The 24,710-nt window shown below is 42.6% G+C and overlaps 1 protein-coding gene, 1 long non-coding RNA gene and 1 pseudogene across 2 annotated transcripts; all 3 read right to left on the bottom strand.

Moving 5' to 3' along the window:
• Positions 1-5,437: 5,437 nt before the first annotated feature.
• LOC147479423 (glycosyltransferase BC10-like) lies at positions 5,438-7,675 on the bottom strand (annotated as a pseudogene).
• A 631-nt stretch (positions 7,676-8,306) lies between these two features.
• On the bottom strand, positions 8,307-10,194 carry LOC147479424 (ubiquitin-NEDD8-like protein RUB2). Its single transcript, XM_086577495.1, has 3 exons — positions 10,053-10,194; positions 9,147-9,406; positions 8,307-8,579 (listed from the first exon to the last, which is right to left on the bottom strand). Exons 1-3 carry the CDS (start codon positions 10,143-10,145, stop codon positions 8,468-8,470), a joined length of 465 nt encoding a protein of 154 aa, XP_086433621.1. The 5' UTR covers positions 10,146-10,194; the 3' UTR covers positions 8,307-8,467.
• A 107-nt stretch (positions 10,195-10,301) lies between these two features.
• LOC147479425 (uncharacterized) lies at positions 10,302-13,465 on the bottom strand. The gene is made up of 4 exons (XR_015204623.1): positions 13,297-13,465; positions 11,766-11,840; positions 11,576-11,680; positions 10,302-10,385 (listed from the first exon to the last, which is right to left on the bottom strand). It is a non-coding gene; the product is annotated as an uncharacterized LOC147479425 (long non-coding RNA).
• Positions 13,466-24,710: the final 11,245 nt, after the last annotated feature.

Below are 24,710 nucleotides of genomic sequence, written 5' to 3' on the forward strand. Positions count from 1 at the left end.
ACAACCAACTATGAATGAATCAATAGAAAAACCTACTACTATTCCTACTAAGTCCAACTCTCAATTCCCACTATCCACTTAATCCCACAATCCCACGAAGTCACTTGAAAGTGTACTAATCTGAAAAAACAGAATAAAAGGGAGAAGAAAAAGGAGTGAGCTTCCAAGAAGCCCAATGAATCACTACTAAAGAAAACATGGATTGAAAGAATAACAATTCATTGAAAACGCCAATTTTCCTTAAAACATATAATATGTAGAAACCATAAAATTATTATATGAGATCTTTATTCTAAAAATGTGAACACCATGTCGACTTAACATTTCGACAACCATGTTACTATTGGGTTGACTTTCGCATCTGCTCAACCAAACATTCCTTGACGTGTGCACTAACGTCAATACATATGGATCTAGTGTTCCTTTCGGGTCTTTCACCCTAGGGATAATAATTCCCTTCTTAAGTTCCGAGTCAAAACTCAAATACGTGTCACATATCAAGAAATATATACATAAACCATGAGTTCCAAATATAATACATACTATTCACAAAATCTTTGATCAAACTAAGATGATATAATGGCTATTTCCTTAAAATTGAAACATTGGAACTCATAATGTATTCATCATAGTATTTCAAAATAAATCCTTCAGAATTGCAAAGTAATATAATGGGGGTGTAAGACAAGATATGTATACTTATTTCTTCCAAAAGTCAAAGTTCTTGTACCAAAAACTAGACTTGCAAACTTAACAATTTAAATTAGAGAAAGGTAGAACTCACCTCTTAGCACAAGCAATTGATACAATAACACTAGAAAGACGACTTCAGACACCTATAAGTAGTGCTGACAATGGTAGCTTGAGTAATTCAAACCTTCCAACGAATACCCCACTAGCAGTCCTTGTGTACTTCCAATAATCGCCAATCAACACCTAAGAGATTCCTAACACCTATTTTTTGTTGTGAGTCATTTGAATATCGACCTTCTCAATCATCGACAACATTTTGTTCTTCTTTAAATATTCTCTCACCCTATATTTCCTCTAACCACTCCCTGTATGCACGACCCTTTATAGTTATCCCACTTTTTGAGTTAAGTTCTGAGAGTCCTAAGTTATTAAGACTCTAGTCATAATCTTGACTAGTTCAACTCTCTTTAACAACACTTCTCTCACCGACCCAAACTACTGCGTGTACTCCTTTGTTCTTATAAAGTCTAAAGGGTAAATTATATGCACTCATTCAATATGATATATTAAAACTAGCACAAGAAAATTCTATAAAAGCCTTCATGTAATAATTTAAATAAGGAAATGCAAAGATTTTGAAAATGCTAGAGTTCAGTGGTATTACATAATCCTCTGTCTTGGTTGTTCATAGTAAGACAAATACTCCTCCCGATTTTTCTCCGGTCCTTTCACCACCACCCTAAAAGTAAATCAAATCCTTATGCAGATAAAAGGTGCAGTGTTTGTGGTTCATAGCAGTGTTTGTGTTTGTGGTAAAAGGTGCAATGTTCATAGCAAGGAGAGATGTTATGAAGTGATTGGCTATCCTGATTGGTGGGACTTTGTAAAGAGGCCACGAAAGAATATAAGCAAGGCCGCCATTGCTAATGCTGTGAATGGATATCCAGACAATGCCTCGACTAATATAACACAGTCAGGTATGAATGGTAAGGTTATTTCGAATAATACATGGATAATTGATTCAGGTGTATCTGACCATATGACAAATGACCCTAGCCTTGTGAAAAATCTTAGAGCTTCACCTCAAAGCGCTGTTTCTACTGCTGATGGTACTCCAACTCCGGTTAGCGGAGAAGGTTCTATTGTGTTATCTGATACCCTCACTCTTGAATCTGTCTTAGTTGTTACATCTCTTGCTTATAACCTATTGTCTGTTTGTCAAATTATTCTAGCACTTGCATGTATTGTGACGTTATATCCATCTTTATGTGTTTTTCAGGACATTCTGACTCGACGGGTCCTTGGTTATGGTGTTAGAAGGGGGAAACTGTACTATCTAGATTTGACAGAAACTGGAGAGAAACAGAAGAATTTTCTGGGGCAAGCTAATCAGGTCAATAGGGTCGAGAATGTAAAAGAAGTTGTGTGGTTATGGCATTGTCGTTTAGGTCATCTATCTTTTTGTTATCTTAAGAAGTTGCAACCTCATTTATTTTCATTTGTTAGTGATTCTGAGTTTCATTGTGACATTTGTGAACTGGCCAAGAGCCACCGTATTTCATATTCACCAAGTATTAATAAATGTCCTGTTCCTTTTATGAAAATTCACTCTGATGTTTGGGGTCCTGCAAAAGTTTTTTCATTTTCTGGAACTCGATATTATGTAACTTTTATTGATGATTGCACTCGCATGACTTGGGTGTCATTACTAAAAAACAAAAGTGATGTATATGGGATGTTTACTGATTTTTACAAAATGGTGGCGACGCAATATCAACAATCTATCAGGGTCTTTCAGTTGGATAATGGTGGAGAATTTGTGAATGGCCTCATGTCTGAATTTTGCCAGTCAATTGAAATTCGTCATCAAACCTCCAATTCTGGTACCCCCCAACAAAATGGTTTAGCATAACAGAAGAACATGCAGTTGTTCATGCTTCCTTGTTTGGCATGAATGTACCTCGGTCCTATTGGGGTGAACCAGTGAAATCAACAGCATATGTTATCAACCGTACTCCCTCACGGGTAATTGAGTTCCAGAATCCTTATCAGAAACTCCATACACTTTTGTCCATCCCATCTATGCCTAACTTGGAGCCTCGGGTGTTTGGATGTACAACTTATGTCCATATCCCAAAACCAGAACGAAGTAAACTTGATCCTCGTGCGAATAAGTGTATTTTTGTGGGTTATGCAGAGTTTCAGAAAAGGTATAGGTGTTATGATCCAATTACTGACAAAATACATATATCTCTTGATATCTCATTCCATGAATCAGATCCGTATTACTCAGGGTGAGTTTCCCAGTCTTCCCTTCAGGGGGAGAGTGGCAGTGAAGGGAATCCTTGGTCCATTGAAAACTTTGATGTCTTTGAAGAATTGGAACACTTGGAGGAACGATTTGATCTTCCTGCAGCAGAAATTGATCCTGTAGCAGTAGAGAATAATCATGAGCAGACAATCAACCATTTGGTTCCCAGCGATTAGATAGAAGCACATGATCAGGATGTATCTGAAACTGTAGCACACGACATTTCCCCTTCTACATCAACAACTAAAGATCTCAGTCAGAATGATCCACCTCAGGTACCTCCTATAACCTTTAATGAGTCCGTTGGGTTAGAAAGTCTTGAACCTAGAAAATCACAAAGAGCAAGTAAGGGAGTTCCTAAGAAACAATATGAACCAGACATTAAAGCCAATGCTAAATATCCTATAACTAACTTTATGTCTAACCATAGACTTTCTAAATCACATGCACTTGTTATAAATCAATTATCTACTGTATCTATTCCTAGTAACATGCAAGATGCTTTGAAAGATAAAAAATGGAAGAAAGCAATGAATGAAGAATTGGAAGCCCTTCAAAAGAATGTAACATGGGAGGTAGTTGATATGCCTGTTGGAATAAAAATTGTTGGATGTCGTTGGGTGTTTACCATGAAGCTTAATACAGATGGAACTATTGATAGATATAAGGCAAGATTGGTTGCCAAGGGATACACACAACGTTATGGAATTGATTATGAGGAGACTTTCACACCTGTGGCGAAGATCAATACGGTCCGAATTTTAATTTCGCTTGTAGCAAATAAAGATTGGCCCTTGCACCAGCTTGATGTGAAGAATGCATTTCTGAATGGGAATTTGGAGGAAGAAGTATACATGAATATGCCTCAGTGTGAAGAACCATCCCAAAGATGTCGGGAAGGTGTGTAAACCGAAGAAGTCTTTGTATGGCCTGAAACAGTCTCCAAGAGCTTGGTTCGGAAGATTTACAAAATCCATGAGAGTTTTTGGGTACAAATAGAGCAATTATGACCATACCTTGTTTATCAAACACAAAGATGGTAAGATTACAGCTCTAATTGTGTATGTTGATGACATGATCATTACAGGGGATGATCCGAAGGAAATAAATAAATTGCAGAAGTATTTATCAAAGGAATTTGAAATGAAAAATCTAGGACAACTAAAGTATTTTTTGGGTATTTTCACTCTCACAGAGGAAATATGTCCTTGATTTGCTTGCTGAAACAGGGATGTTGGATTGCAAACTGATGGAGATACCCATTGAGATTAATCATGGACTCGCTATTCATCCTGACCAAGTTCCTACTGATAAAAGAAGGTATCAACACTTTGTAGGAAGGTTAATTTATCTCTCTCATACTAGCCCTGATATTGCTTATGTTGTGAGTGTGGTTAGTCAGTTTATGCATTGTCCGAGTGAAGAACATATGGATACAGTCTTTCGTATTTTGAAGTATTTGAAGAAGACACCTGGCAAAGGTTTACTGTTTGGAAAGAATGATGTATTGGACATTGTTGGACACCTGATGTAGATTACCGGGTGATAAACCGATAGACATTCTAGCTACATCGGGATATTTTACTTTTGTCGATTGGAAGTCTTGTAACTCTAAGTAGTAAGAAGCAGAAAGTTGTGGCTAGATCGAGTGCAGAAGCTGAATTTCGAGGTATGGCACATGGAGTATGTGAATTGTTGTGAATCCGTAATGTCTTAAAGGAATTGGGCTTCAAGCTTCAAAAGCCTATGGATTTATATTGTGATAATCAAGCCGCCATTCAGATTGCACATAATCCAATTCAGCATAATGGAACAATGCATGTGGAGGTTGATCGTCATTTTATTAAAGAAAATCTTGACAGGAAGGTTATTCGCTTTCCTTTCGTAACTTCAGAGGAGCAATTAGCTGATGTTCTTACTAAAAGTGTATCTAAAAAAGTGTTCGACAGTTCAGTTGACAAGTTGGGCATGATTGACATCTATGCATCAACTTGAGGGGGAGTGTAGAAAGCTGTATATATATTCTAAATAGGAAACAATATATTTATGATATATTTAGATAGGAAACAATATATTTAGAATATTATGTATTTAGAATAGTGTGTCTTGGTAGACAAGAAACTAACTTGTATATAAACCCATGTTATGAGATGAATCAAATACACTGAATAGAATTGAAGTCTTTTATTCTACACATGGGCCAGCTCATAGAAATGTCCAATTAGGTGGATATTGTCAACGGATAGGGATGGATCAAGACCTGCAAAAATTGATAGTAGGTGTAAAGCAGTGATTTAGAACTAACTAGTTAACATTACCTAAGTAGTTGATTTCAATTACAACCAAATATCTGATTACGTACCACTTCAAGAAGTGTCCCTCAACTCTTTCCAATTTACACTACTCTAAATGGAGCAGAACTTCCGCTCCATTTTACGGATTGAAACCAAGCAATTCTGGAGCAATGAACAGTGGCTCTAAAGCTTTGGGTAGAAATTTCCTCGCAAAAAGGAAACACAGAGTACTGTCATTCCCATTATACGTACAGCTAGAATCACTGCGGGTCTCCGCATCTGTTCAAGAAACTCTGCAGTAATAGCATTCCGACTAAATTTGTCAGGATGAGGAGCATCTATCGACCAATGAACCTAAGTAATACTCCTATAAGTCCTATTTGAATTCAGTTATGGTGAGATAATGTTCACTAGTGTCGGTATGTATTGCTCATCGGAGTAACATGGCTTTTCGCAGTAATCTTGGAAGATGTTGTAATACTTGTTATCCGATATAATTTCAATGGCAATCTTGCAATGGAGTTCGAACCAGTGAGACCCCTTACGCCAGTCTGACAGAGAAATTGTAGATTCGTAGGCCACATTTGCCTGTTATAACGGTTACGGCTTACTTTTCTCGGATTGTTGTGAGGTAGTTGTAGACAGTGGTGAAGTTAAATATAGAATGCATACTTCGGAGAGTGATACAAATCTTTGGTTAGACAAGTCGAGGAGAGCATTAGCCAAAAGCCGTCTCTCTGCGTCGATCATTGATGATTTTCCCCATTCCACTGGCTACAAATATCAAAATAGCTATTATTCACCTGAAAGTATAATGCAACTCATACTCCTTATTTTATAGCTTTTTAATGTACATGTCAATTGATAAGATTAGGATTTAGGAGCGTATATGGGATGGAAAGTGAAACACTTATAAGTTATAACCTGGCCTGGCTTGGGATCCTTGGTATGGGATATATATCTGAAAAAAAAAAAATACCGTGAGGGAGTAATATTCGCATCCAATGAATATCACACACGTGTCCAGCATATATAGAACTACTAACCGACTTCATATCCTCATCCTCAGAACTTGCTTCATAGTGACTCGACTCAAGCAAGAAACCGATCTCACGTACTCATTCTGCGAGCTCGCTTCTAAGTGGCTCGAGTTGAGTAAACGATCTCGCCTAGAAGAGACCTCCATAGCACTCAATCATCTTATCCACAATTGCTCGTAACGTATGTCTTTACTACAGCCATCAAGGCCGGGTTTTTTGCACGATAATGTAAAAGGAAATGGCTTTTAACTAGCCATCATGGTTTTCAGTGACCCAAGACACGGATCCGACGGATTCGGAAAGCATAAGACATGGGCATCTTGCCTATATAAAGAGGAGGAGGAACAACGTCTGACCTGATTCAAGTTCCCCCCTCCCCCCCAGAAAGAGAACGTAATACGTAGGCAGTTCATCCACACGAACTCGGTCAAATCCAACTCCAAACACTATCTCCCCCATAAACCGCTTCACGGTTGTAGGTTAACCAAACATAACCTTTACATTGGCTACCCGCCAGGGTTTGATTTTTAAGTTCACAACCATTCAACCAAAAACCTTCAAACAAATCTCAAGCCCAATGGGCATGGACAACCTACAAGAACAAATGAAGAACATGGTCACCCGGATGGGAACCATGAACACAAAGATTACCCTATTATGATGAAAACGCGCGAGATTTCAAAGTCGGTGATGGCCCGGAACCCCAATGAAATACCAACAGGATTCGGTATTAACAGAAAAACCAAAGAAATCAATAAGTTGTCCCAGTGAAGTAGTTAACCCACCAAATTCTTATGAAGAAGGGGCGCCACTTCGGATCGTCGAGGAAGATGTTGAAACTTATCAAAGCATCCCCATTCACTTGCGGAAGTAATCAATTAGTAAACTCCTCCCTCAAGACAATTTCATTCACCCACATTTTATGCATGTACGATCATCAGACATGTCCCGGCCAACACGAGCTCGCTACATCCGTGAGCCAAGCATATATCTAAACAGTGATGTTCGAAAGCAAACGAAGTCAATATGATATCTAATAGACAGAGGAGAAGCAAACCGCTGCTGAGGAGTCCAAACCACAAGTTAGGGGAAGAAAGTATGTGGATCATCATCTACCACTATTGTCTATTGGTCAATAGAGTTGGGATACAATTGATCTTGCATTCCTGCATATGTACGTCTTCTGAGATTATCTCTAGTCGGCAGCATTTTCTGACTAACTTCCACACAAGAAATTTCATCCTATGAGGAATATTAAGGTTCAGAATTTCCTGCTTATTGGAAACAATTACCTCAGGTGAAGAAGTACCGTCATCTCTACTAAGCTTGGAAGCCATAGGAAAAGGGACTTAAGAGAGAAGTTACCTTCTTTAGTCTTAGTCCAAATGATTCTATCTCTAACCATATTGACTATATCTCTCATATTATATGTCGACTCCTAAATGGACTCCTAACCGATTCGCATTGAGGTACGATTCCCATGTGTATTTCAGTGCACTTATCATCCCAGTAAGCATTACATATTGCGCAGGATGATATTCAGTTCAACTTTTCCATTTCTGCATAATCAACAAGAAATTAAGTTTGTCAATTGGTAGGCGGGTGCTTAACTTTACAGGTCGATTTTAATTTAGAGCAATGCATAATGGTATACGCCATGAACGAACCTACATTTACTAACACCCCTTTGTTTGAGCTCGTTACCCAAAAAACAGGGGTTTCAAAATTTAATGTTAGGCCAATCAATGGGACTATACTACTGCTCTTTTACTCATTGCAAATTCTGTTCTTTTTTCCCCAGTTTTTCTAGGTCATTGTTTCAAGAGGAAAGACCCACACTTGGCACAAATTCTGTAACTGTAAGCAGAATGATCCGAGTGCTGAATGACTGCAGCATTATTGTAAGGGCATTCTCCCCTCGGAACATTCATAACCACTACAGTAGCAAAAGGAGTAACGAAAGGAAAATCAAGAAGACCTCTTCTCAGTATCCACTGCATAGACATAAATACATTCAATCTATTGAAACTACAAAGGCAGGTGAACTGTGTTATGATGTACTGAAACATATCATCAACAAAACGTGTCAGTCAAGCATAATTAGTTTCCCTTCATTGTCTATAAAAACTTCAGAAACAGCCACCTCTCAGGGCGAGCACAAGATGGAGAACAGAACCACCTTCAATGTTGTATTCTTTGGCAGTTTTGTCATCTGCAAGCTGTTTTCCAGCATAAATAAGCCTGTAACCAGAGAAAGTAAATGGTGTAACTGTATTAGTTATCAGCAAAAAGTACAACTATTCTTTAAAGAACAGGATTAACCGAAAAAAAAAGGTCCTTGCTTGCTCTTTGATTCCAATTAATCGATTACACATGGAAGTACTTTATTTCTTTATCAAATTTGTTTTAGACCAGGTTTCTAAAATTAGCAAATGAAATACACCGCGATACAGTAATACATGGATCCTCAAGTAAGGGATCACTCAAAGTCAAAACCATAAAAAATATTTCAAGTGGGATAAAAATTAAGGATGTTACATAAGATGTTCAGAGAATAACAATGATCCATTGATAAGACTGGCGTGACAAGATATATTAAAAGTTTACTCTTATACACATCTGAACCCGAAGTTGTGATCTAGATATATGAAGCGTTCCAAGTCCTTCAGTATTATATTACAACAATTACTGGGCGTCAACCTCATCATCATTATCACTATTATATTACTATCGTTATTACTATCGCTTTGAAAAGAGATTTTGAGAACAATAAAAGTTCCACATAAAAAAATTAATATGATTAAATACCTTTGCTGCACAGGAGGAATTCCTTCCTTCTCCTCAACCCTTTCCTTGATCCGGTCAATGGTATCAGTTGGTTCGATATCAATTTCAATTTCCTTGCCTGTGAGTGTCTTCACTTTGATCATAGTCCCACCCCTAAGCCTCAAGACAAGGTGAAGAGTGGACTCTTTCTGGATGTTGTAATCAGCAAGCGTACGACCATCTTCCAATTGCTTACCAGCAAAAATTAGTCTTTGCTGATCTGGAGGGATACCCTCCTTGTCCTGAAGAACATCACACATCCATATTGTGAAAACAAGAAAGTCAAATAAAGATCTTAAATATATCAATCCAATGTTGTAACCACACAAGGAAGCTAAAATGACTGACAAGCCATCAGTGAAATGATTTCTAATTATGTTTCATAATAATCTCAGACCAATGAAAAAACTTTAATGTTGAGACAGGGCTTCCATTTCACCAAATGTCAACCAAATATATCTTAACTGGTTGTACTAAACATTGTGCTTTGAGGTGCTTCAGGTGCATTGACCAAGTAACAGGGCGCAACCAAAGGTATGAAAAACTGACTCTGAGCTAATATTTAGTGCTACAAGCCTATAAAAATTTTGCCAACTTCACTTTTATAAATAAGCCAATACATCAAAACAAAATAATCATACTCGATCGATAATCTAATTCGACACACAAAGTGGACAAAGGGTATATGTACCACATACTCCACATAATACTTAAGACCAAAATAATACCATAATACAATGCAGATAACAGAATCATGAATCAATTCAACAAATATAAGTAAATCCCACGGATGCAAACAAGCTTAAAATTGATAAAAGAAACAAACTTTATTCCCAATTAAAACTACTATTCCTATAAAAACTAAAAAAAAAAGTAAAATTATTATACCTGAATCTTGGCCTTGACATTGTCGATGGTGTCACTACTTTCAACTTCGAGAGTGATTGTTTTTCCAGTTAGGGTTTTCACAAAGATTTGCATTGTGTTCTTTCTAGCAGCTTATTTTTGTTTTTTTGTTTTTTTTTTCAGGAAGAGTGATGAAGAAAAGAGGATGGGTAAATAACGGTTTTGGTTGGGCTTTTGGTTGGGCTATTGTATTGTATTTAGTTGCCTACTTCTTTTGCTGCTTGGTTTTCCAATACATAGGCAAATCGGGCTTCTACTCTGTGGTAGACTGCTTGATAAGTTGATAGCAAGAAAAGGGTTACTAATAATGTTTCCCTGTTTCAATGAAGAGCACAAAATCAAAAACAACAAATAGTTGATTAATTTAAGGAACTGATCATCTTCTTTTTTAAGAACTGAGGTCCATAGTAGACTGTTGTTTTTTAGAATAGGCTATTATAGTCTTGTAGATCGATGATGACCTTGCATACTCAAAATTAGAGGGCTTCTGATGGCACTAGGAATTGAAAGCCCGAAACCTCGAGGCAGTCCAGCCATAAGGATGAGAGACTTTGCCTGCTTGGAAGACACGTACAGCACAATGGTCATCATAGTTCCAAGCATAAACACGAAACTCCTTGCCTACAGAAATGATGTCTACCATTTGCGGTGAAGGGTGCAGATATCTCACTCCCCACTACCCAGTTTCATTAGTCCTGTTCCTATAGATTTTTTTTTCGGAAGGTGGGCAATTAATACATGTAGTCATGCAGAGCTCTTTGAAAAGAAACGTATTGGAGCAGAAAGTCAAGAATTAGTATGGGTTTCAACGATCATTTTGTTCTAGAATTTGTGGTTATCTGCTTCAATCATTTGTCATGCAACTTTACCACATTTGAGAAGATTTTCTTCAAAATTCCCAGATTAATAGAAGGAACGAGGAAGTAACAAAGAAATTATTGATCACAAGGATTAAAGCCAATCCAGGTATGCATTAGAGACTGGTTTTAAAAGCTATTTAGCATGGCTTGCTAGTGCATCTTGCAACATTGTATGAAAAGTTAAAAAAATAAAAGTTCACCAAGCTCCACCTGTGATATAACTTCGCCATAATCAAGGACTACATGAGAAGTAAAGACATAACTTTAGAGTATATATATATAAATATAGTTAAAAGGTCTGTCGTTGTCAGGACTCAGGAGTGCAACTGCAAGTTTCCAACATGGTACTGGAATTTCCAGGGAAACAAATAAACCAGTTCTTGCAATTTGCAAATGATAACCACCATTACACATGAGACTGGCGCCCAAAGTTTGAATTATACTTCAATCATAGGACTAAAATGTTTGTAGATAAAACATATCATGGGGCAATTTTCTATTAAAGGCATTCACAATGTGAAACAGCATCATTCATGATTAGCGGAATTCTTTTACTAATTCAAAAGGAAAGTTGGAATAGAACCAGAAACTAAAAAGCAAAACAATAGTATGGCTCAAGGGGAAAATAGTTAAAAAAATGTCTACCTCTATAGTTATGTATGACTATGACATCAAGCCCATCAAAACAAGCAAACTTTCAAGTGCGCTGGAGTAATCATAGCCTTTTGTGCGTCCTCTGGAGACAACGTACTGTAAAATGAGAATAGCTGTTTGGTATAAGACATTAACACAAGTAACATAGAAACGGATGTTTCTACAGAAGCAGAAGTAGTACCTTGAAGCCGGTAATTCCATTAAAGACTTGTTCTACCCTGAACATATATTTGTTCATCCAGCTGAAGCTGGTTAGCTATCAAAATACAAATAAAATTATGAATGTCTGACGACATCACAGTATCACACAACCTAGAATCACACAATAAATAGAACTTTTAGAAGTTTAAGAAATGAACTTTTAATTGTAATACATATAGGTAAAGTGTGTTCTCCTTCAGAAACGTAACTAAATACGGAATTGGGTTTAAGATAGTTCCTCCTCTCTAGATACCAGGGCCAAAAAAAAACATGATAAATAAAGATGAGAACAATTAGAACTCCTAACCCTGGAAGTACTTAGTTGACAACCTTACATAAAATATTACTGAAAGCCTCTCTATTCCATTTATTTTGAAAAAGTACTGCCTCTTGCTGTAAACACATAGTTAATAATTTTAAAATTCTATATAAATTATTTCATATGAATCTAACTGGTTTTATATAAAAAGGAGACACAATTCCCGTCATTGAATCTATTGTATTAGGACTCCAGCGAGATCCCCTGATAAATTTGTTGCCCTAGCTTTCCATTAAACTTATTACTGATTAGCAATTGCAAAATACACTCACCATTTTTCATCCACATATTCAATAGCAAACTCATCAATTAGATTCCAACCTCATAAACAGACATAGAATTGTTAAGAGAAAAAGGTAAAGGCATTAGAAGAAACTTGTCAATATCACCAGGAGAACATTTCACCCTTTGTTAACAAGAAGGAAGACCTGATTTCACAGTTGGAGGCCACTAATGGGAATATAGGAAAGCTCTCAGAGAAGAACACGTTACTGGAGACTTTTCTCTTTGATGCACGTGTTGAGCGAGTACGTGGAAAATCAAAGAGCTTGGAAGAGATCTGCCTATCTCTAGACAATGATAAGTCTGACCTCCTCACAGCAAATGACATTCTGGTTTCTCAGTTACAAGGTATTCAGGAAAAAAATGGGTGATCTTGAGGAAGATATACCGATTTAGAAGAAATGCACTTGGGTTTAAAGAAGGAGATGCAATTCAGAATCCATCAAGTTGAAGATTTACATGCTACAATGGATCTTGAAAAACAAGAACACGCAAACTTTATCCTCTAAAGCGGGACTCAACTAGCTTATTTAGAAAGCAAAATACATACTCTACAGGAAGAAGGCATGAGGAGGATGACAGATAAATCTGTGGAAAGCTTAACTCGAAATCTTCATCTTGCAGAGATGTATCCAAGGATCCATTATTCCATTTCCAAAAAACGACCAACAAGGAAGATGCAGTCCTATTACTATCAAATCAATGCATCTGTGTCCCTACTCCCTAAAACCAAGTCAATGCATCCATCTTTCCACAGTCAAATTATGAAATTAATGAATCCATTTTCCTACAACCAAGTGCGTACTGCATCTATATATGCTTTAACAGTTGATTATAACTTCCATGAGGCATTTTAAACTTTGAATAAGCTAGCAAACAACTTAATGACTGGATAAGTTCCCTATCTTACCAACTTGAGCTTGCCTTTGACAACCATATCATTCACTGGGTATTGATCACAAAATGCATGCCTTCCTGTGCATATATGCTTGGTCCAGCATGGTAGCAGCAGAAGTTAGTGTTCCTCTTTCATTACTAAGAATGTAGATCATGCTGGTCGAAAATTGGTCCTCTGATTCTCTTTACATTGGTCACAAAAAAAATTACCCAGAAAAGAAGGGTGATTGTTCGATTTCGATTTCTCCACATGGTTTTCAAGTTCAAAATTCTTCATCTGTCAATGACAAAGTGATTTAATAAGAAGTACATTCACTGATGATTAACATCTGCATATGACAAAAGAACTGATGCTATATATCTTACCAATGTTAAATGGAAAACCATTTTGGATCGAGTACTCACTCCAAGCTTCTAGCCCACCTTCAATTTCCTCGGTCTACTTCGGTAGAGTGAATGATCTTTTCACAGCAGCAAACCTGCAATAGGATATATATATTCCTTGGATCTAGGAATACAGACCTTGTTAAAAACATCATATGATTAAGGAAGACGACAAAGTGGAATTACTTCAGAACAGGTCTTCTTGCAAAACAACATCAAAGGATTGACTAGCTTCTTGGGCCGATTGTTGGGCTTGCCAGCTAAAATTCTCTTATGAAGATACAAGTGAATTGGCTGAATGGAAACAAACTGGAGACTTGCCAAATAAGAACAGTTATCCTAACCGAATTAGTCCCTTGGGCGTTCACCATATACTACTACCAACCAGTAAAACATTTAGGGGCATATAGACATTTGTGCACACTAAAACAATTTGGACTCAAAATACTAAAAATTAAACAACAAAATGAAAATGACTAAAAGCACGTGCAATAGTTTAAAACATTCTTTTAACTCATAACAATACCATTACAATGACTACAGTGCAGCGAACTCACAAGTTTTCAGACTAACTAAATTTTCTACGTAATCGGTTACAATAAAATATGAAGGTAGTCCAGCAACTTCAACAGTATCAAATTGTTGAGTAACAAAGTTGTACAAATACAAACTTCGAGCATTGTTTTCTGTAGCTAAGATGACTTCACCAGTTCGAGTAGAATACGGCATTGTCCACACCATGTACCATGAAGGTGGAGTAACAGTCTTCATCAGAACCCAACTGCTATTTGTAGGGGAGCAATATCCCCACTAAGGAACATTGCAGACGAAACACAAGCGACCTCAACGCATCGACCTCCAAGACCGATCTGTGAGCAACTCCTTACAAATAGGTGTGTTTTGCAGACGAAACACAAGCGACCTCAACGCATCGACCTCCAAGACCGATCTTCGAGCGACTCCTTACAAGTAGGTGGTACGAACAAAGATACTTCAGTACGAACACTTGGCCAGAGACAGAACGCGCCCCACCAGATGTAATCATTGCAAAATCTTATTTGCATTTCCCACCACCGGGAAATAGGGACTACCGCGCCAACTCCCAATCGAGTATGACTCACACCAAAACCACTCCAAGACTCATTCCGCGATCTCGCCCTTACATTTGTACATAAAGGGTACATTAATGCGAAGGATCTCCACCCCGGAAATCCTATAAATACCATCTACTTTGGAACTACGTCCGGACCTGATTCTTCTCTCTCCGGCAAAAAGGAAAAGCGAGAGAAGATCGTGAGGCGGTTCGCTCCACAAATACCTCGGTCCCATCCAAAGTCCAAACCCGTCTCGTTCTCCTCTCTAATGTCGATCGAGATAGCTAAAACGCCCTTTACATTGGCGCCCGTCGTGGTTTTGATTCTTGGAGAGCCACTTTTAGTCGATTTCATCTATTTCTAACTCTCCGACGGCCCACGAAGCATGGTTAGCATAGAAGATCAAGTTGAACTTTCGCCCACCCGGTTAGGAATAGCGAATGAGAGCATTTCCTTGCTCGGGAGGAAAAATGCTACTTTACGTGCTCGGTGGATAGTTATCGGCAACAACAAGTCGGAAAGCGGGCGAACACAAGCATCAATGGCGTTAATCGCCCGCTTAACGAAGTTATCCCAAAGGATTGGCGGACCTCGCGAAGAAGGACTCGACCCAGTTATGCACAAGATGCTTAAGGCGTGTCGCGCGCATCCCCTGTTCACCGCAGAGGGTCCTCGATAAATCCTCTCCCTGCGACTTTATCCACCCACGCTTCCCCATGTATGCGATGGCGAAGACATGCCCCGTCGAAGATGTGGCTCGCTATATCGAGCTTTGGCACTCTATAGCTCACCCGAGTTCGATTATCTCCATTGCAGATTATTTCCGGCCGGCCTCGAGGATGGCTCTAGATTGGTTCTTTTCACCGAGTCCGATTCTATAAACACTTTCAACAACTTCGGTTGTTTTGTTCGACCCGATCGTCCACAACAGCGGAAGAAGGCGATCTTGATTCTCTGTTTCAATTATCATTCAAGGAGGGCGAAACTATTAAGTGAGTTCCTAAGGGCGGTTCAAAGGCGAGCTGGCGTGCATGGAAAGTGGCTTGAAAGAATCTTTTCGCCATTAATCGGCCTTTTCCAATGCTTGCCGAGTCGCGAAATAGCGACCTAGCTAGGTGGATTGATGGAACGCCAGACAACGCTGTCCGAAGCTCTACGCCTTCGGCGTGGATAAGTACATCAAGTTGCAAGAAACTTTAAAACTCCATGGTTTAGAGAGCCGCGAGGTCGCCGAAGTCTCGGTCGTTCTCCTCGGGGGCAAGAAGCGCCGCCAGTCGCGTGCCCCAAAGAGCTTTCGTGCGATCGATAACAACGAGAGAGTTCAGCGTCGACCGTTCTCCCGGTCATATCTTGGATAAGATTAAAAGCGCCCTCATTTTTCGCCAACCATCGAGGGCCCCAGACGACTGGCAAACCTTTTGTGCATTTCATAAAAGCAAAGCCCATGAAACCGATGCATCTTTGGGGCTCAAGCATTATCTCCAAGACTGGTGGAAAGTTCGGTTATATCAAACACTACATTAGCATTCCCCGATGGCGACCTGCGTCCACAATTCTTTGGCTGCCGTCGGTAATGCGTGGTCGATCTCCACCTCACCGTCACCGCCAAGGGATACAGGCTCGTCCTCACAAATCGAGGGCGGCTCCCTGGCGTTTCGCCCACGAGCGAAGGCGAGCACTTCGTCCGATCGTGACAATGCTCGCGCACTATTCATGTGATTACCTTTCCGGACGATTCCGTGACTTCTTCCCGAGAAAAGACGCGTCGGGTCGGCTTCGTGAAGTCTATCATTTTACTTCACGTGGCAGACTCCGCCCGGTTCGTGTCAGCAGCGGCCTTGCGATATCATTTTCACAGGCCGACTTAAGCAAAGTCCGCCTTCCTCATAATGACGCATTGGTCGTTCATGTCAAAATCAGCGACTGGACAGTCAAGCGCGTCCTGATCGACCCTGGCAGTTCCTGTGACATCTTATTTTACCACACCATGCAAGAGATGAACCTCCCCAAGTCCGTTCTCGTCGACCGATCGGCCCCCTTTATGGGTTCAATGGCTCCAGGGCCGACCCCATTGGTGACATTATCTTGCCAGTATCGGTGGGATCTCGAGAGGATAAGATTACCCGCAATACTGGGTTCTTCAAGCGTTCTCGACAGAAGTCGCCATACAATGCCATCCCCGACGACGACGGATTCATCGGGATGCGGTACATCATTCCCACTTTACACCAAGTTCTCCGTTTCCGGACCTCGAGGCATGATGGAGCTTAGAAGCAATCAACTTGAAGCGTACCATTGTAACCGTGTCCAATCAATCAGATGCACCTCGCCGTGGAATTGCTTCCCACCATACGGGAGCCCTCCAGGCTACCACAATGGCACGCGGACTTAGTCGCAGAAGTCCAACCCCGAATCGCGCAAGCGTAACGGCGGGGGCTCTTCCAAGCGTTCTCTCCAATGCGATACCGCACTCACCCCGAGTCCTCACAATGCACCGGCGACCTCTAGCTTTGACCCAAATGACGGTGGCCTTCGGTTAAAGTTTCGAGATCATCTCGCCCATGCCGTCGCCACGCAGTGCCAATAGCAGCCGCGACCCTCAATGTGTTTGCGGCCGAGTCCCACTCCCGGTTCGTGGCTACCCCGGCGCCTTGCCGCAATTGTCAGCTTCCACCATCGGCGACCGGTCGGATCGTCCCACCAACAGTTCCACCCTTCTGCGGAAGTGAAGTCGCCAAAGTAGTTCACCGGGGTTTGTAAAACCCCGCGGCGTAAAAGAAAAAGTGAATCTTGGCACGTACATCCCGAAGTTTGTATATGTAGGGGCTAACCTCGACCCCACACTCAGATCCCAACTTGTAAATTTCTTATCAATGAATAAAGATGTTTTTGCTTGGTCGTATATCGATGTGCCCGGAATCGATCCTAACCTCGCTGCCCACAAATTAAACGTGAACCCCAATGCTAGACCAGTTCGACAACGACCTCGTCGACTATCCCTTTGGCTTTCAAAAGCCATCAATGACGAGGTCGAAAAACTCAAGCAAGTCGGTTTCATCGAAAAGGTAGACTACCCCGGAGTGGATTGCCAATATTGTCGCCGTCCCCAAAAAGAATGGCACAGTTCGCTTATCGTCGATTTCACAAATGTCAATCAAGGCACGCCTAAAGAAAACTTTTCCCTTGCCTCGCATTGACCAACTGGTCGACCAAACCTGTGGTCATGAACTCCCTCTCCTTTATGGATGCGCGTGCGATGGAGTACAAACCAAATCCCACTCGCCGGGAAGATCAAGAGAAGACTTCGTTCATTACGGGTAAGGCATCTATTGTTACAACGTCCTCCCGTTCGGTCTAAAAACGGCGGAGCGACATACCAACGCTTTGTCACGCGGATATGTTCCAAGACATGTTAGCGACACCATGGAGGTCTACATTGACGACATGGTGGTCAAAAAAAAAAGCTGGTGATCACCTCACCCACTTAGAACAAAGCGTTCTCCGGACCATTCCCCATCGGGCATGAAGTTGAACCGAAAAATGCCTCTTTGGGCGTCCTCCGACAAGTTTTTAGGGGTATCGGTGTCGAGATCGGGATCGAGGCAAATCCCGACCAGATCCGGCGTTCTTAGATATGCCCGATCCACGCACAAAGAAATCTGATACGGTTGTCGAATGGTCGCGCTCCAACCGATTCATATCAAGGGGCCTCGGATAAATGTCGACCGTTCTGCCAGCTCCTCAAAAAGGCGAGCCGCTCTCATGGAGCGATCAATGTCATCATGCATTAAGCTACTCAAAGAGTATCTCACCACCTCCGTCTTAGCCAAACCAAGATATGGAGAGACACAGGGGCTTTATCACATTATTTCCGACTTAAGCCATCACTCGGTTCTCTTTAAAGAGGAGAACAATTGAGAAGCCGATCTACTTCACGAAGTAAAGACACTCACGCCGGGCCGAAAAAGAATTATTCCTTCCTTCGAACGAGCGGCGCGTACTTGCTTTGTTGATTCTGCGGAAGTTCGGGCCGTGCTTTCAAACCTACACATCAAATTAAAGTTCTTACCGACCTTCCATTGAAGAAAGTCATTCACAAAGAAAATAAGACTACTCGAATGGCGGTTTGGGCGAAGAACTTCGAGAGAACACCATAGAGTTCATCCCCGCGCTTCTCGAAAGGTCGGTCGTCGCCGATTTCCTAGCGAGATTTCCCAATCGAGGACCCCAATCTGGAACAAGAAACCGAGCTCCCGACACAAAACGGGGAGTCAAATCGCGTTGGTCTCTCTTTTGTGGATGGTTCGAGTAATCTCGATTGGAAGCGCATCGAGTCGTCTTAGTTTCCCCACGGAAATATGATTGAAAAGTCGAGTCGCATTGATTTTGCAACATCCAACAATGAAGCCGGAGTCTGGCGCTAATTAGGGGACTACGGATGGCTGCTGCTTCTTCGGTGTTGAAGAGCTCCAAGTCTTTAGTGACTGAACCGTCGCTCGGTGGAGTTGCCGGGTTGCAAAAACTACCCACCAGCGTAACCTTTCCAAGTATCTTCGGTCGTTCATCGCTTATTGCCTTTTTTTTAGCGGTACACATACATCATTTCTTGCGTGAGGAGAACCGCCCGCCTTGACGGTTTAACTTATTTGGCTACCCGGACCTCGAGTTGCGTTCCCCGACAAGTTCTCATAGAAGTCGTCGACCGACCCGCGCATACCAAGTCGACCATACCTTGATGATAAGCGACCTATTTCCTCTCTCCACCGGTCGGTTGGCCAAAACATGGATCAGACCCATCATCGATTATATCCGGACGCACGCGCCCCCGGAGCGTACCAAGGCCGTGCGCAGTCTCTTATCAAGCTTCGGCGTTATTGTTTAGTCCAAAACAAGCTATTCAGAAATCGGTGCCCACACTTACGGTGCATTACCCGAACGAGGGTCGATTGATTTTTGCGAAATCCACGGCGGCGAATGTGGAAATCACGCCGGGCGCTCCATTAGCCCACAAGGCCATCTCTCCGAGGATATTTCGGCCCCGGATGCGGTCGATGCTAAAGCATCGTCCTCAAATGTCTCAAATGCCAAACGTTAAAATTACAACATCATCCAACCCTTTCATGGCGAATCGGCAAGATAGCGAGCCCGGTGGCCATTTCACATGTGGGGCATGGACATCATGGGACCATTCATTCCACGAAAAAAGTCGGCTTCCGCTTTGTCCTAGCTGCCACCGACTACTTCACCAAGTGGGTCGAGGCCATTCCTCTGCGCCCACGTCAAAGAGTCCCATGTCCGAAACTTCATCCGGACTCACATTATCACCAGATTGGTTTACCACATACATTAGTAATGGACAACGGGCCTCAATTCAAAGGCGAGCAGTTAAAGAGTTCCTAGCCAAGTGGAAGATCATTCATCGTTCTCTACTCCATGATGCGCGCCGAGTAACGCCCAAGCGAAGCCGATGAACAAAGCAATCTTGGAAAATTTGAAGAAAAAGATTGAAAAGAATAAGAGCGATGGCCAAACCAGGTTGGAAAACATTCTATGGGCTCACCGCACTACAAACCGGCACCCCAAAGACCGCGAATCGCCATTCTCCTTATGTTATGGCACGGCGTAATTCCCACCGAGTTGACCCGTCACTACAACTCGATCGGAACTTGTTGAATCAGGGTATAACGACTTCGGTTATCCCGGGACGCCGACTTGTTGGAAGAAAAGCGAGACTTACTTAGCCGCCGAGTCGCGTCTTACCAAAGAAACTCAAAGAACTCCTACATAAGCGAGTTCATCCTAGGTTTTTCAACACGGAGACCTAGTGCTCAAAAAGACGCGGGGACGATTCCAAGTTAGCCCCACATGGGAAGGCCCACATCGTGGGCGCCGTTGGCAATGGAGCATACTGGATAAGAACCCAAGAGGGGAAGATGTTGCCCCGACCTTGGAACACTTATCTACTGAAAAAATTTTATCAGTAGCGCCATTCATGTTGTAAATCTTTTGTTTTCATTAATGTAAGACAAGTTTTATCTTTGATCGATACTATCTACTCCGATTAGTTGTATTGGTTACGGCTTCGCGGCTACTTAGCCTCTCAATTCTTGTAACGTCGAGAACCTATATTTCTAGGATCGACTAAAGCGAAACGCTCTCGTGAGCGCGACTACCGGGGAGCTCACAGGCTACTTAGCCTCTCCAATTCTTGTAACGTCGAGAACCTATATTTCTAGGATCGACTAAATCGAGAACGCTCTCGGCCGGTAGCCGACTTCGGGGAGCTCACACGGGCTACTTAGCCTCTCCAATTCTTGTAACGCCGAGAACCTATATTTCTAGGATCGACTAAAGCGAACGCAGCTCACCGGTGGCGATACTCTCTGGGAGCTCACAGGCTACTTAGCCTCTCCAATTCTTGTAACGTCGAGAACCTATATTTCTAGGATCGACTAAAGCGAAACGCCTCTCGGTAAGCGCATGCCTCTCGGGGAGCTCCACGGGCTATAGCCTCTCCAATTCTTATAACGTCGAGAACCTATATTTCTAGGATCGACTAAAGCGAACGCCTCGTGGCGACGACTCTCGGGGGAGCTCACGGGCTACTTAGCCTCTCTCCAATTCTTGTAACGCGAGCACCTATATTTCTAGGATCGACTAAAGAAAGAACGCTCTCGGTGGCGAAAGACTCTCCGAGGAGCTCCGCGGGCTCCATAGCCTCTCAATTTTTGTAACGCCGAGGACCTATATTTCTAGGATCGACTTCAACAGAACGCTTTCCACGAGCAAACACTTCGGCTATCGCAAGCTACATGCATCGTTACCGAACACATAACATGCATGCGAAATACAACCAATAACAATATTCACCAAGAATTGCACTAGATATGCCCACCGATCTGGCTTTGGGACTACCCGTAAAATCCGGATCGGCGCCATCTAAAGTAAACAAAATATAGAATCGCTTCGGAAACCCTCCTCGAACAAAAGGCTAACCGCAAAGCCCGACAACACAAACTTATTGTTTGCTCTCGTTATAAGAGAGAGGAATGTAGACTATACTCACAACTTAATTGTGAGTCAAATGGCGATCACCTTATCAATTTTCGTAATGACATGCTTGTCTTCCCGGATTGCGCTTAGTCGGCGGTATGTCGAAATGACCTCGGGCAATCATACTTTTCGTCGGCCCATAGGCGTCTGACAGCCAAGATATCGCCTTCTTAGCCTTCAGCGCCACCTTCCTCGACATTTCTTCGCGATAAGCCGTCCACAACCGCCAATTCCTTTCCGGCTCCACATCCATCACCGGTCTGAAATAAGCTCGGCCGATTCGTTACGGTACTTGGTGGACATCACTTCTAGTTTCTTCTTGTCTACCCCCACGCGGCAGCTCGCATCAACCCCTAGCTCCACGTCGCGGATTCCCACTAGTCTCGAGCGGCTGCACGGCATCTTTCGACTTATCATACCGCGCAAGAAACTACATGAACACAGTTAGACCACCAAACTCCATCGAAAAGTCGATAATAAATGCTTAAGCTATCGGGAACTCACCAAACAAAGCGGCCATATCCATCGTCCCCGATGGTGTCCCCATGTCCTCGCCCTCAACCGACCTCTCGCTTTATCACCATCTAGCACAATCCCGCCCGAGCTTAGTCGCTTATGGGGCCGAGTGGAAGCTTCTGATCCGGCGTTTTACCATCCGTTTCTTCCCGTCTTCCCGGTGTAGAATTAAGCTCCCCACATCCTTACATGGCGGGGCGAACTCTCACCAGAATCGCGAATCGGCGACCTTGCCCCAACTTCGTTGTGCTGCTCGATTAAACGACCCGATGGATTTCACCCACTTCGGTTTGTGGCGAATCTGACAATGCCGCCGTGAGCGACTATCTCTCCTCGATGCGTTTATGACCGCTTCGCTTCTCCTCTGCAACCTTTCTCTTCCCCGATCGCCATGAACATGAGGCTCAAACTCCATCTCCTCCATTGATAGTGGCGGCGTTCTCTCACAAACGCATACGACATCTAGCCATCCCAACCTAGCGGCAAAGTTACGGCGGCTTCCGGTTAGCACTTTACTGCGGGTATTATTCAAAACAGAATAACATTTATAAAGAAGGAATCACGTACGGTGAAGAAGCAAAGAAGAGAGCAAAACATGACGGTAGAAGCGAAGAAGATAGAAGCGGCCGCCGACTTCACGATGGCCAAATACCTCGATGGTATGTAAAGAGCCGTTTATATTCCTTAGGAAACGTCTTTTCCTAAGAGCCTCATAATTGCCTTGAGACGCCAAACGCCATCTGCCCGCCATCATTATGTCCCCTGAACCCCTCGCCTCCCTACACGTGTCACGAAGCGTGAAGCTACACTTCGGGTTGCCGCACTGAACAAATCGCAATTCGAACAACGTCTCGGCGGTATAACCCAACAGCAGGACGCTCATCCACGCTTACCAGTCATCAGCAGCTAAGTGGTCACCGCAACGCACCTACCACGTTCTGTTATGCGCAGTCTAATCACAATCAGCTATGATCAAGCAAACGAGTCAAGCACACAACGCAAAACAAATAGCCAGCACCGCATGAAAACAAGGAACGACCTGGTTTACCAGTTTTCTCATAAAGATCGTTGTTTAGCCGAGTTGCTGAGACTACTCAGGAAATCCAACCCGGCTACACAAATACTAACATCGCATGGTTACCCCGAATTAGCACGGGGTACCAGCTTGCTCAAGAGTATAGTATAACAACACAAGAAAAACGAATCGCCCGAGGTTACCCTGTGAAACCCGGTTCTATTGTATCCGCGGCATATAAAGGCGACAAGAAACAAAACAAGATAAATTCCACGGCTTCGCCTCCATGGGCACCACGATCGATTCGCCCGGGCTCAAACGCTTCATCAACCTCGGGCATTCTTCCCTCCACCGATCGATATCCCGTCCCAAATTAAACTCATCAACAAGATCGTGCGGCAAGCCGGTTCGGCTTTCGACACCACGGTTTTTCGTATGATCAAGGAAGACCCGATCGCCCTCGGCGACGCCTCCTCGTTGTTCCAATCGTAGTGCGGGGCGTCGCGGCGTGCATGTTCCTCCTTCAAAGCCTTGTACTCCATTTCCAGATCTCCGTGAGTCGATCATCCGGATCGGCTAAATGCGCTTTAGTAGCGTCGAGCAATTTTCTTTACGGTCGCGGTCAGGGTATAATCGTTCAACCTCCCAATTTCCACAAGTGGCGGCCGCGAGCGTTACCTTCAAATCGCTTCTAACTTCGCCCGGATCTTCAAATTTCGTGTCTTTCAACATCTTCGACAGAGTCGAGCTTCATGTGCCTTCCAGCACCCTCGAGCTCATCACGCTCCATCTTGGCCGCGCGTCGCATCGTTTTCAGCTCTTCATCAACCTCGGCCTGAGACTCACTATCCGTTTTAGTGACTAGCGCAATCTCTTTCAACTTTTGGAACCCAATGACAAAGCCGCCACAAGGCACACACGCAAAGCGGCTTCAAAGCAACGAATAGAGGTTAACATGCTATACTAACGGACGATAATTCTTACCATGCATTGACATTGCGCGATTTCCATCCGGCGTATGGTATCCGCTTAGCCCTTCTCATCAAGTTCCTTGCGGTTCCCATCCGAGGCGATCTGTTCCGAAAGAAATAAAGCCGCTACCTTTACTCGACTAAGCCGCAATGGGTGCGCTTTTATTATTGCATCCTCCGTGCTCGTCCAGGTACACAAATTGAGCCTCCAGCTCATCGCCACTCACAACCGCTTTTCCACTCGCCTTACGGGGAGCCCGCTTTCACCGGATCGGGTTCCCGCAGACTTTGTCGAGGGGACTAGATCCCGCGACCGGCGGTGGCTAAGTCCATGACTTTCGGGGCCGCGCCCGACTCCGACGCCCACCGCCAGCACCACCTCCTCCACTCGAAC

This window comes from Coptis chinensis, chromosome 8 (assembly GCF_015680905.1).
Source record: "Coptis chinensis isolate HL-2020 chromosome 8, ASM1568090v1, whole genome shotgun sequence".
Taxonomy (NCBI): Eukaryota; Viridiplantae; Streptophyta; class Magnoliopsida; order Ranunculales; family Ranunculaceae; genus Coptis; species Coptis chinensis.